General features: G+C 35.0%; 1 protein-coding gene across 2 annotated transcripts; it reads left to right on the forward strand.

The window, feature by feature from the left end:
• The first annotated feature begins 9,113 nt into the window (after nt 1–9,113).
• Nucleotides 9,114–12,193, forward strand: LOC145113151 (GDSL lipase-like). 2 transcript variants are annotated; one of them, XM_079049272.1, is made up of 6 exons: nt 9,114–9,433; nt 9,517–9,644; nt 9,722–9,943; nt 10,691–10,940; nt 11,019–11,249; nt 11,722–12,193. In XM_079049272.1, the coding sequence occupies exons 1-6, from the start codon at nt 9,169–9,171 to the stop codon at nt 11,820–11,822; spliced, it is 1,197 nt and encodes a 398-aa protein (XP_078905398.1). In that variant the 5' UTR covers nt 9,114–9,168; the 3' UTR covers nt 11,823–12,193. The 2 variants fall into 2 exon arrangements, with proteins under 2 accessions (XP_078905398.1, XP_078905397.1); XM_079049271.1 differs by having other exon boundaries at nt 9,115–9,433; nt 11,716–12,193.

The following is a 12,193-nucleotide window of genomic DNA, read 5'->3' on the forward strand; positions in this document are numbered from 1 at the left end:
AGAGGGTTTCAGCTAACCTTTTTCTCCTTCTCTCGCATATCTATAAACCGACGTTTGTTTTATTCTGTTATCTTCATCGATATGGATTTCAGATCAGACGTCGTTTAGGGTTTCAGTCGTCACCCTTCTACTTTTTAGAAACCCTAGCTTTTTAGATCTGTTGTCACATTTTTTCTCTCTCTTATTCTTGTCGGAACCACCAAAGCAGTCATCCTAAATCCTTATGACGAACAGATATGGCGCGATGCTTATGACGAACAAACCATCTCTGAAAAACCATGTTTTATCTCTCTTCTTCATGTTTGTTCTTGTAATTTTCTGGGTTTTGTATTTGTTCTTGGATTTTTTATTTTTGTCTTTCTGTTTATCTGGATGTGTGTTCATCTGGAGAGAGATTGTGTGTTCATTTGGAGAGAGATTGTGTGTTCATCAGCAGAGAAAGAGATTGATATGATGGCGGTGGTTTCCGGCAGGTGGTAGTGGTGGTTGTTCATATTATTCCGATTGGTGATGGTAGTTGTTCATATGGGAAGGGGAAAAAGGTTGAAATTTTATTTTTATTTTTCTTTTAATTAGAAAAGAATTTAAATAAACAAAAAAATGGAAACCCAAAAAGGTACGGGCAATTTCGTCATTATAAAAATTTTTAAAGCAAATTGGACCAAACTCGCAACAAAATGAAAAGTTTGGACCTCTGGTGCTAGTCAGCTAACCACAGGGACCATTTGTGCAGTTTAGTCTATAAAAAATCTTAAACTCCATATACATGTCAGTGTGATTGTGTTTTTATTGATGTTCTTGTTTTTGTTATTGTTAGAAGGTTAAAATGATAATTTTATTCATTCACAAGATCTGTCCAACAATCTTACCAAACAACACTGTCTTTGAACCATTCAAACCCCTTAATCATTCATGCCTCTTAATTATTCAATACTGAATCATTCAGTTTCTATGAAACAATTATTAACCATATATCGTTACTAATGTAGGGATCATTATTTGAAACCTTTTAATCCATTCAGAAAAATTTGTTACCAGTGACAAGTCTAAAACATAAAACCATATGGTTTACTATTTTTTTTGAACGGTTGAAACATGGTTTACTAACGAGACTAGGGTTTCATTCAGCGGGACCCCAGACAGGGGCTCTGCCCCTTGGACCCCGCTAGGGGCGTTGCCCCTAGACCCCGCCAAAGGGGCGCTGCCCCTTGGAAACCCCGGACCCCCAACTGGTCGTCAAACCGGCTTCTAATTCGATCTTATACATGTGTGCACTCCGCACAACCCGTACATATATTAGAGTACAAATTATAAAGCCCCTCAGCTCACATGTTAGTTCCAGTTACTTAAAATGACATGGTGACACTACAATCACCAACATCACCTACCTTTAAACCTGCAAATTAATCCATGCAAATCCAAACAATTAATTAAATTCACTAATTTAACGCAATGAAACTCAGGAGTACACAACCATATTTTGATGGGTTTGTCAGCCATTTGTTGATCCCCAACTCGAGCTCGTACAGTGCATACATGAATCCTTCCAACTGTTGCATCAAATCTTGCAATGTCTTGGAAAGTGCCTTATCGTGGAGACTTGATACGATGTTAAGTCCTTCATCGCATATATTGCCTGACATTTCTGCATGACTGGCAAATAGCCAAATGATTTGAGCATACCAATTCCAATCTTCCTTCCTCCTTTTTCATGGATTACCTTTTTAATTAAAACAAAAGATCATTGAAGATATATATGCAGTTTGAATATATTGATCGAGGTAATTGGAAACTGTTAATTACCTTGCACACTTCAGTCAAGTTTCCGATCACCATTTCTACGTACTCCTCATAATGAAGTCTACTTTCACTATTGTTATGACAGAAGTATACATTCAACAAAATAATAGAAATAATACAAACGAAAATTCAGTTGAATGTAATATACAAGAATCAGTTTACAGAAAACATATTTGAATGTTGATAAAACAGAAAATACCATCATGAATTTGTATAGATTGAGGCATGCTTTTGCAGTGTTTTAAGACAGAAATTTCCCTAGTGGTAGGGATCTATCTAGAATATACAACAATCAATCAAGAAAGAATATTGATTCTGACGAAATTCTCTATGTTCCCATTATGAATGAAGAATACGAATTTAAGAATAATGTGATTTTTCCAACTATTGGCAGTTAATAACTGCCTTTCCTCCAAAAACTATTAAACCGAATTAACTGTCATAACAGTTAAATTCAATTTATCAGATTTAATATTAAGTAAAAAGTCAAAATCAGAATTAATATTTAAAAATAATTTAATCAGTCAAGGAGACCCCAAAATATATATATTCAAGTCTTTCAAAACCAATTCAACTAATTTTGACTATCACCAAACTTAGCTCAATTCCCTTTAGCCCAAGCTTTAATCATATGAGTAAAATACTAAAATAAAGCTTTATAGAGTAGAAAAGGTTTCTTTCTTCTTCCAATTTGGGATAAGTACCAAAATGCATTTTCCCATTAACAAAGTTTCAACAACTGTTGTCTTCGAGGATGATCTTATAGTCGTTGCCTCCGCAACTGAACAAGAAGACAACATCGAAAAATAGTTGTTCGGCTTTCATATCACCTAAATTCTTCCTATAATGTTTCACTAAATCGGTGAAATACTGTAGGTGTGTCTTGACCATAACTGCCTACATTCATTAATTCATGATATATGAAATCAATAGATGCGGAGATTCAACTGTAGAAACGAAGAATTTATATACACATACAGATGTAAGTTGAATTCCATCTACTACACCGGATCCTGCCGATGCAAAGTTTGCTCCATACAAAAATTCGTTATTATGGGGGTCGAGGTATGTAGGAATGAGAGGCAATCCAACAAAACTGAGCTGTTAATAGAAGGGAATTAAGTTAGGAATAAGAAAGAGATCGATTTATAAAAGAGAGTAAAGTTTGAGATAAGATATTAATTGTCACCGATGAAATCAGGGATTAGACGACCATCGGAAAATCTTCTAGTCAGATATTTGAAGTAAGATTCACCATAGGGCCATAAATTGGCTTGAAGCTCAGTAGTAGTGTTTATGTAGTTGTTGTTTCCAGAATCGAAAAATGAATCACCAAAAATGAAAAGTGCAACATGTTTATTGGAATACCCCTGTGAGTGTGAACATGTAAGGATCAACAGACAAGAAACAACAAGCGGGAGACCCAAATCTATTTTTTTTAATAGCCATTATTATTATAATGTCTAATGTCTAAAGGCTAAAACTGATCTTATAGATTCTCCTTAACACTAGCTAGTGTAACGCCCGTAGATCCGGACTAGTCAATTTAGAGACAATAAGCATCAAAAATGACTTTTTGATAGAATATTATTTAGAATGAATAATCTTAACTAAGTTGTAGTGGTCGTGACAAGGATTCCGGATATATAAAGAATGCCGAAATCCGAGTTATAACGAAGAAGTTATGACCTGTCGAAGTTTCGCGACAGAACCGGCACGACACAACGCGACGTAAATAGTGAATTTACGATAGAACGATATTTGGCCTTAGCGATCTAAACGAAAGTCGTAGAATATGTTAAACCGAGAGCATGCCTAAAAAGAACGTCTAAATCTGACTTCGTATGAGAAAGTTATGATTTTTCGAAGTTTCGACTTAGCGGTATGCAGCCCAAAGTTCGAATATGAGATCGAGTGGTTTCTAGCCGAAACAATCTAAATGAGAATCGAAGATCTCGTCGATAGTATTCCAACGGTAAAAAGACAGACGAAAACGGACGTCAGATGAAGGAGTTATGAATTCCTAACGGAGTTTTCCTGTCCCGGCCTACTAAAAATAATATAATAAAAAGTTAAAGTCAAAATTAGCCATCGGAGTCTAAACGAGAGTTGTAGAGCATAATCTCACCTACGTGTGGATATAAAGAACGTTGAAAACGAAGCTCGTATGCGAAAGATATGAATTTCTGAAGTTCGGGGCGCGAACCCCTACACTGTGTCAGAGTTCACGACGTGAATACAGTGTTCACGACGTGAACTCAGTATTAATGACTTTTGGAGCCTGACAGACGCAAGTTGCGATGACGCACCTGATGACTACTGAACTCACGACGTGAATTTTGAGATTCACGACGTGAATCCAGCAAAATGGCCCTATAAATAGAAACCGAAGGGCAGCCGGCCCCATAGCTACTAATTCCTTCACTCTCTCACTCCCGATACACTCTCTAGCCCTCTTGAAGTACCCCCGAAGCCCCGGTATCATCCCGACACCCGAAGCAAGTCCCGATGCTCCGAAGATCCCGAGAAGAAAAGAGTTTCAAACCGAAGCTTTGCCCGCGAGAAGGCCGGTGTGTGAAGATATCCCAGATTTATCGAAGAATTACTACTTGAAGAGCCGTAGTGCTGTCCGACAATCGTCTTAACAAGTGAGTGTGTAGTTACTTTCTTCTACCGCATAGATATGAAGTATCTGCTATGAAATATGTGCTATGTGTTTATACGTTGTTTGTTTACTTGAGATGGTTGTTGAATGAATGTTTTATACAGGTTTTTAAATGATTTAATCTATATATGTAATTTATATCTACAAATATTTTGGGTAGAACATAGGTAGATGAAATAGTTGGTGTGTGATGAAAGATGAGTTTGAGGATGAGACGAAAGATGATATAGATCATGAGATGAGGGTGACAGGTGAAAAATGAGTGAAACCTTTACCCAAACGATGACCCCCGTCATTCAGCAGAGTAGGGATGACAACCACAGACTATTCTAGACAGTCCTGTGGAACCAATACTGTCAATAAACGAGATAAACCCCGGCGACTATGGAGTTAGCGCTTGGTAACTACGGATATAATGTTTGTTGAGAAAACCCTGGCAACGATAGATTTCGTGCCGATTCCTTAGGATAATCCTTAGGAATAAATGAACGAGGAATAGTTGATTCTTAGGGTAATCTTTAAGAAATAAAAAGGAGATAATGGGGTGGGTAATTGGGTTGATTGTGTGATGATTAAATATAATATAATATTTTATTGTGTGTTGAAAACCCTATATGCTCACCAGGCTCCCAAGCCTGACCCACTCAGTTTCCTTTGAATTACAGGTAGTGACACAAGAGCAGACCAGTAGTTATAAATAACTGTTGTAAGGTCTATTTTGTTCTGTTTATGCTTTTGGTCTGTATCGGAACATGACATCCCGAGATTTTGTTATTTAATGAAAATACACTTCTTCAAGAAAAGTTTTGATAGATTCTTATCATATTTTGTTTTGGGAACAAATTCCGCAACTCTTTTAATCAAAGGATTACTCTGATTTTATAAAACAAAGCATAAACAAATCGGTCTTTTCTGGCCGTGAAAAAAGGGGATGTCACAGCTAGTTAGCTTTGTGTTCAAGTATAAACGTCCATTGTATTGTATTTTTGTAGTCAATCTAATCAGCAACCAAAATAGGGTTGGGAAAATAATCATGTTGAAGAATATATATATGTGCCTTTTCTTCATCAGACATGTCCCAGCTGTGATCATAAATATGTGCCTTTTCTTTATCAAATGGTTATTACAATAAAGCAGTTTTATTCGGCTGAAAATTAAAATTAGATTTAACTTTTGATTGCAAGATGGTGTGATATAATCTTCCCTATGTATACGTCGACCACTAAGTGGATGTCATGGGTGGATGATCAAAGGTTGGTGATATCAAAACGTCTATGATTGGAAGTGGTTGTGTTAGCTACTTGTTAGATGCTATGGAGGTATAGGAATCCGGTGGTGTTTGACGAGAGTAAAATTAGGAAAAACTTGTTATTTGATAGTATTGTGTTAAGTTCGTTTTCTTGGCTTAAAAACCGAGCTTTCAATTCCGATGTAATGTGGAATGCTTGGCTTAATTCCCCTTTGTAATTTTCGGAACATCTTTTTTATATTCTAGCAATTCGCTAGAATATGTGAATATATGAAAATGTAGTCGTTCAAAAATAATGTATAGGCACGTTTTAAACATGTTTCATACAACATCATAAACATGTTTTAAGAGTCGGATTACAAAGATAAGTGAAAATGAGAAGGTTAGTGAGGTCTAAAATTGCAAATTTTGGTCTTTATCTACCTTTTCGTTTCCACTTATCTTTGTAATATGACTATTAAAACATGTTTATTATGTTATATGAAATATAAGACTGACAAATATGTACCACAGAAAACAAACAAACATATTACCAACGGAACAAAAAGTGTTGGTAACCAATATGTTTAATAGCCGACATGTTGTCCGCCGACCATCAGAGTTAAATTGATGGGTAATCTGTGTAAGTTGATCAACATCATCACTTCCCTTGTCCAATTCAACCTCGTGCACTTCTTTGATCGTCAATATAACATTTTGCCAATTTTACTACCACCTCATTTTGGGTTAAAACATGTTCCTATTCATTGACTTTCTCTTTTTTCCGTTCTCTTTTTCATCGATGATAAACATATCCGGAACCCTACTTGCAAAAATTCCTTCACATCACCATGTTGTTTGTATTGTGCTTTATTAATTTAACTATTCCCTTTTTACTTCAATGATTAATCTGGAATTAACTAAAGTAGGGTGTTGTTGGCGTGGAGTGTAAATAAAGAATCCACTTATGGTTGCAAATAAAACCCTTAAAACATGTTTGTGATGTTGTATGAAACATGTTTAGAACGTCCCTTTCTTCGTTTAGAAACTTCATAGAATGAAGAAAAGCTAAAATTAATTTTAAACCAAACATAAAGATGCTTTATTGTAATAACTATTCAATAACCTTAGCTTGTTTTTAATAGTTTTATGTAAACATTGTGTAACTTATAAGTTTATTATACTTAAATGATTTTATTCATATAAATGCGAAAAACGATAGTTTGTTACATTCAATTGTTAAATAAACTATGCTGTATAAATTGATAATAATTTTATAATGACTTACAGTATTAAAATGTTAGTATAAATATGGCTAACTTAATAGATTAAGGTCTAAAATTGTTACTTAAAATAAAGACTAAAATTGAAAAAAAAGGAATCATTTTTAAACCAAAATCAACAAGAAATACTAATCATTTGGACTAAATTTGTAGTTTAATAATTATATCCGTGCATTGCAACAGAAACCTTATAAAAAGAATTGGGAATAATTTGTAAGAAATGTTTGGACGAATTCATAAAAAAAATACTTTATCAAAAAGCTAAAAAAATAATGAAAAATAAAAAAGTTGGAGAAAGTTTTAAAAAAAATATTAAAAAAGATAAAATTGCAAAAATGGTCCATGTAGTTTGTAAAATTATGTGGTTTTGGTTCAAAAATGTTTGGTGGTGTATAGTAGTCAAATTTTAGATATTTTTAGTGATTTAGGTCCCTATACACTTGAAATTAGACAAAACTGCAAAATGGTTCCTATGGTATGTCGAAAATTGCCACTTTGATCTAAAAAGGTTTGGACTAGCACCAGTGGTCCAAAAGTTTGATTTTTTTGCGAGTTTGGTTCAATTTGCTTTGAACTTTTTTATAATGACGATTTTGCCCTTATAATTTTCATTTTCTATTTTTTTGTCAGTTTGGTCCACTTTGCTTTGAACTTAAACTATATCCCTACATTCCTTCAATCTTCAATCTCTCCCACTACTATTCACTAAAACCACCGGTTCCACTGCCGGAAACCGGCGCCGCCTCTGTCAGCCGACGTCACCACTGTCGTCACCGTCGGCCACCACTGCCTTCAACCCTCATCGTCTTCGTCACTACCAACCTCCGACAGATCTAAAAGTCGCAATCACCTACAACAAATCTTAATCGATTCCCACTACAGGAGACCATCTTGTCACCTTCTTGGTTCGTCTTCTCCACCGGAAACCATCTCCATAACCCCTATTTTCGACAAAACCATCACCAACTTTTGAAACCCTAGCGCCGCCATCTTATCTCATATGGATTAAGGTTTTCAGTGAAGAAGAAGGACGACGACGATTTGAAACCCTAATTCATCGATCTGAAAACCCTAACTAGTCGTCAGATCTGAGAGAGACGAGACTCACCATAAAAGGAGCGAGAGACGGAGGCGACATTTGTGGCTCAAGTTTCTAGACAAAGCTGTCGTCGAGTTGTGAAGACGACGACGTTTACAGATCTGGAACGTCATCGATGAGGGTTTCCAGACGAAGCCACCTCTGAGATATTTGAAACTCATCCTTACAAACCCCGAATCGACAGATCTGGTGGCGACGATTCAGATCCTCCTCCTTCCAGATTTGGATGTCGGTTTATGGGATACAACAATATGAAGCAAACCTATCGCCTCTCGCCGTCCTTCGTCTTCTCCTCCGACTCGATTGTTACTCAACAAAACCTAACTCAAAGCAAACCCTCCTTTGTAGATCTGTTTCCATCTCCGAAGAAGAAACAAAGAGCATGTTAGTGAGGGTTCAGATCAAAAGTGTTCGAGAGAGAGAGAGAGAGAGAGAGAGAGAGAGAGAGAGAGAGAGTGTAGATGGGTGATTTTTTTTATTCAAAATAATAAGAAATTAAAAAACATTTATATTAGGGGCATATTGATCATTTCAGGTTCGGTACGGACAAAAATCACATAAAAATATCAACCATAGGGACCAAAACCATACAAAATATACGAAATTGGACCATCAATGCATCATCAAACTTTTTTGGATTAAAACCACATAATTTAATAACTACAGAGATCATTTTTACAATTTTGTCTTAAAATATAGACCAAAATCTTAAAAATTGTTTAAAAATACGCTAAAATTGTAAATAAAAAATGTAAATCAATTTTGTAAAAACGATCAAGGTTGGGCTAAAAACATAAAATAAGGGAAAATGGAAGTGGTGTATGCTAATTGAGAAGGATTTGAACCAACGTTGACCGTAGAATTAGAAGTAAACATAGAAAGCACAAACCAATGAGCTATTAATTAGTTGTTTTTAACATTTGACACAAAATAATTATAAAGAGAAAATATATCGTATTAAAAAAAATACAAAAAACACTATTATCATGTTGTAAATTGTAAACAGTATATACTTAATACTTATTCTTCAACGGGGCTGACTAGATTGGGCCATTTAATTAAAGGGTCCTTTGAAGGTTCAGAGTTGAGACATATGGGTGTTCTAAAAAGCATGTTGGGACTTGATCAACTTGTTGTTTCGTTTCTTTTGATCCTTACAGGTTGCCAGAGTTCTCAGGGGCATTTCAACAAACATGTTGCGCTCTTCATTTTCGGTGATTCATTTTTCGATTCCGGAAACAACAACTACATAAAAACTACTCCGGACTTTCAAGCCAATTTTTGGCCCTATGGCGAATCATACTTCAATCACCCAACTGGAAGATTCTCCAATGGCCGTCTCCTCCCTGATTTCATCGGTAACAATTAAAGCAACTACCAATTTTACTCCTCTTTTTCAAATTTCTTTCTTATTCCAAACTTAATTCCCTTCTGTTAACAGCTGAGTTTGCTGGATTGCCTTTCATCCCTGCATATCTCGACCCCCATTACCATAATAGTGGATTTCTGTATGGAGCAAACTTTGCATCAGGGGGATCTGGTGCATTAGTTGAAACCGATGCGGGACTCGTATGTATCCCTTCTTCGTATCCACTGCTTGAATTTTCTCATATATTGACTTCATATGTATAAATTAATGGATGTAGGTAGTTGACCTCAAAACACAGCTACAATATTTCTCCGATTTAGAGAAACAATATAGGCAGAATTTAGGTGATGCGAAAGCCAATCAGCTGTTGTCCGATGCTGTCTACTTGTTTAGCTGCGGATGCAACGATTATTCAGTCCTCTTGAGCAACAATGAGAGTAGTCGGCTTTATGAGCGGTACGTTGAAATGGTGATCGGAAACCTGACTGATGTCTTTAAGGTAACAAATATCAGGAGTATCCACAACACGTGAGAGGTGTTTGAATGGAGTTTTTGAGTGACTCTTTTCTCACTCCCCTCTATCTATACTTCCTACCTATATAATTATATTTTATTTATTTATGTATCGTAGATATATGATGTGAGATGTTAGATCTGATTATATGGAAGCAATTAGACATAAAGCTTACAAAAAACTTAGGACCCGTTTTTTTTATTTTTTATTTTTACATCTAGAGTAGATGAAGTTTTTCAATTTGATTATTTATGAGTCCACAATGACCTAATTATTGAAAAAGCTTTTACGAAAAGTTTGTTAATTAACAAACTATTTGAAATTTTTTTTTTTAATTAATTTTCAAGATGTTTTGATTCGAAAAACCTCCCAAAAACTTCTATTATGGATGTTGTTAGGTTTCCAATTAATTACCGTGATATTCAATTTATTTTAGAGAAAATCATCCTTATGGTTTAGTCAAAATTACACGTTTGGTTTCTAACTTTTTTTTGCACTCTGTTCGTCTCCGTGGTGATTTTATTGCGTTTTTCGTCCCTTACATATATAAAGTTAGGGACCAAATGTGCAATTTTGACCAAACCATAGGGATGAGAAACGCAACAAAATGAAATCATAGGAATGGTCCGAATGCAAAAAAAAAAAAAATTTAGAAACCAAACATGCAATTTTGACAAAACCATAAGAAAAAATTTCAGTAATTTAGTCGTTATTTTATCTTAATTTAAAAAGGAAATCCATGCAAAGGGGGGAAGAAAAATTGGAATCGGTACGGTCCCGGCAATAGGCTGTTGGCCTAACACTCGTGCAGAAAGGCCAGACAATACGTGCAACGAAGAGCTTAACATCATAGCAAATCAACACAATCATGCACTTTTACATAAATTGCAAGATCTAGGGCAACAATTGGAAGGATTCATGTTTGCAAACTATGATATCTCAACTGGCATTACCAAACGGATGAAAAACCCATCAAAATATGGTTGTATACTCATGAGTTTCATTGCTTTCAATTCGTGAACTATCATCATTCATTGTTTGGATTTGAATGGATTTGTAGGTTTTAAGGTTGGAGATCGTGCATGTTGTGGTAGTGGTCCTTTACGAGGGTTTTTTAGTTGTGGAGGAAAGAGAGGAATACGAGAGTTTGAATTATGTGATAATCCTGATGATTATCTCTTCTTCGACTCATTACATCCTAGTGAAGCCGCAGTTCGTCAGTTTGCAGAGTTGTTTTGGAATGGAGATTCCAAATTCACATCTCCCTACAATTTTAAAACCTTGTTTCAAGGTACCTATGTGTTTTTAATTATGGTAGTCAAAAACTAATTATCGCGACGTAGCAATAACAATATTAACAATCTTTCTTAGCTAAACATCGTTACCCAAAAAAAAAAGGAATCATTAATTATGAGTTTTTGGTGTTTTATATATAAATATGTCAAGATAGAACTTTATTTGTAGAGAAAAAAAAATACGAACTTTTTCGGCTAAAAAGTAATGTATTTCACTAAATAACTTTTGTTGGAAGAAAAGTTAAACCAACAAATCAAGAGCTGATAAGTGGTGTCCTTGAAAAATGAAGTTATGATTATACTTGTGTTAATTTTTTATTGAAAGTTTATTGACTAATTAAGTAGTTGGTAATATGTCAGCACCATTTTTAAAAGCTGATTTAACTCAATTGAAAAGTTTATTTTTCTAATGAATATATAGGTGACAAAAGATTACATATATTTGATCATATGAAATTTTAGCTGTAGGACCTCAAATAGGAGGCATCCAGTCTACAAGCTCAGTTGATGTGAAAGTTGGCAGGATCGAGACTGGCTCAGGTGTGGACGCTGATGGAGCTGTGATTTAAACACATGTAGGTTACGGTGGAGATATTTTGGAACAAAAATATAGATAACCACATTGGCATCCTAGCCCATGAGTTTATAGTTACGAGCTGTTGTGAATAAAAGGAAAGAAAGGAAATTATTATACCAATAAAAGATTGAGTTCACTACAAGAAAAAAGCTTTTCCTTGACAGACATTGTCTGTCATAAATGCCTATACATGACAGACAAATGTCTGTCATTGAAAGCCATGTCATAAAAGAAAATGACAGACATTATGTCTGTCATAAAATGAGTTTTGTACCAAGGGATTATACTTTTGAAAAGTATTTACCAATTAACAGTACTTTGAAAATTAATTACCAAAATATTGTAGTTTTATATTAAATGGCT

This window comes from Lactuca virosa, chromosome 5, assembly GCF_052849685.1.
Source record: "Lactuca virosa cultivar CGN04683 chromosome 5, Lactuca_virosa_CGN04683_v6, whole genome shotgun sequence".
In the NCBI taxonomy this organism is placed as follows: domain Eukaryota; kingdom Viridiplantae; phylum Streptophyta; class Magnoliopsida; order Asterales; family Asteraceae; genus Lactuca; species Lactuca virosa.

Excerpts from the sequence above, each read along its gene's own strand:
- LOC145113151 (XM_079049271.1), top strand. The coding sequence starts at position 9,169 with ATGGGTGTTCTAAAAAGCATGTTGGGACTTGATCAACTTGTTGTTTCG. Across the intron at positions 9,944-10,690 it reads ACCTGACTGATGTCTTTAAG|GAAATCCATGCAAAGGGGGG; the intron begins GTAACAAATATC and ends TAATTTAAAAAG. Across the intron at positions 10,941-11,018 it reads GAAAAACCCATCAAAATATG|GTTTTAAGGTTGGAGATCGT; the intron begins GTTGTATACTCA and ends ATGGATTTGTAG.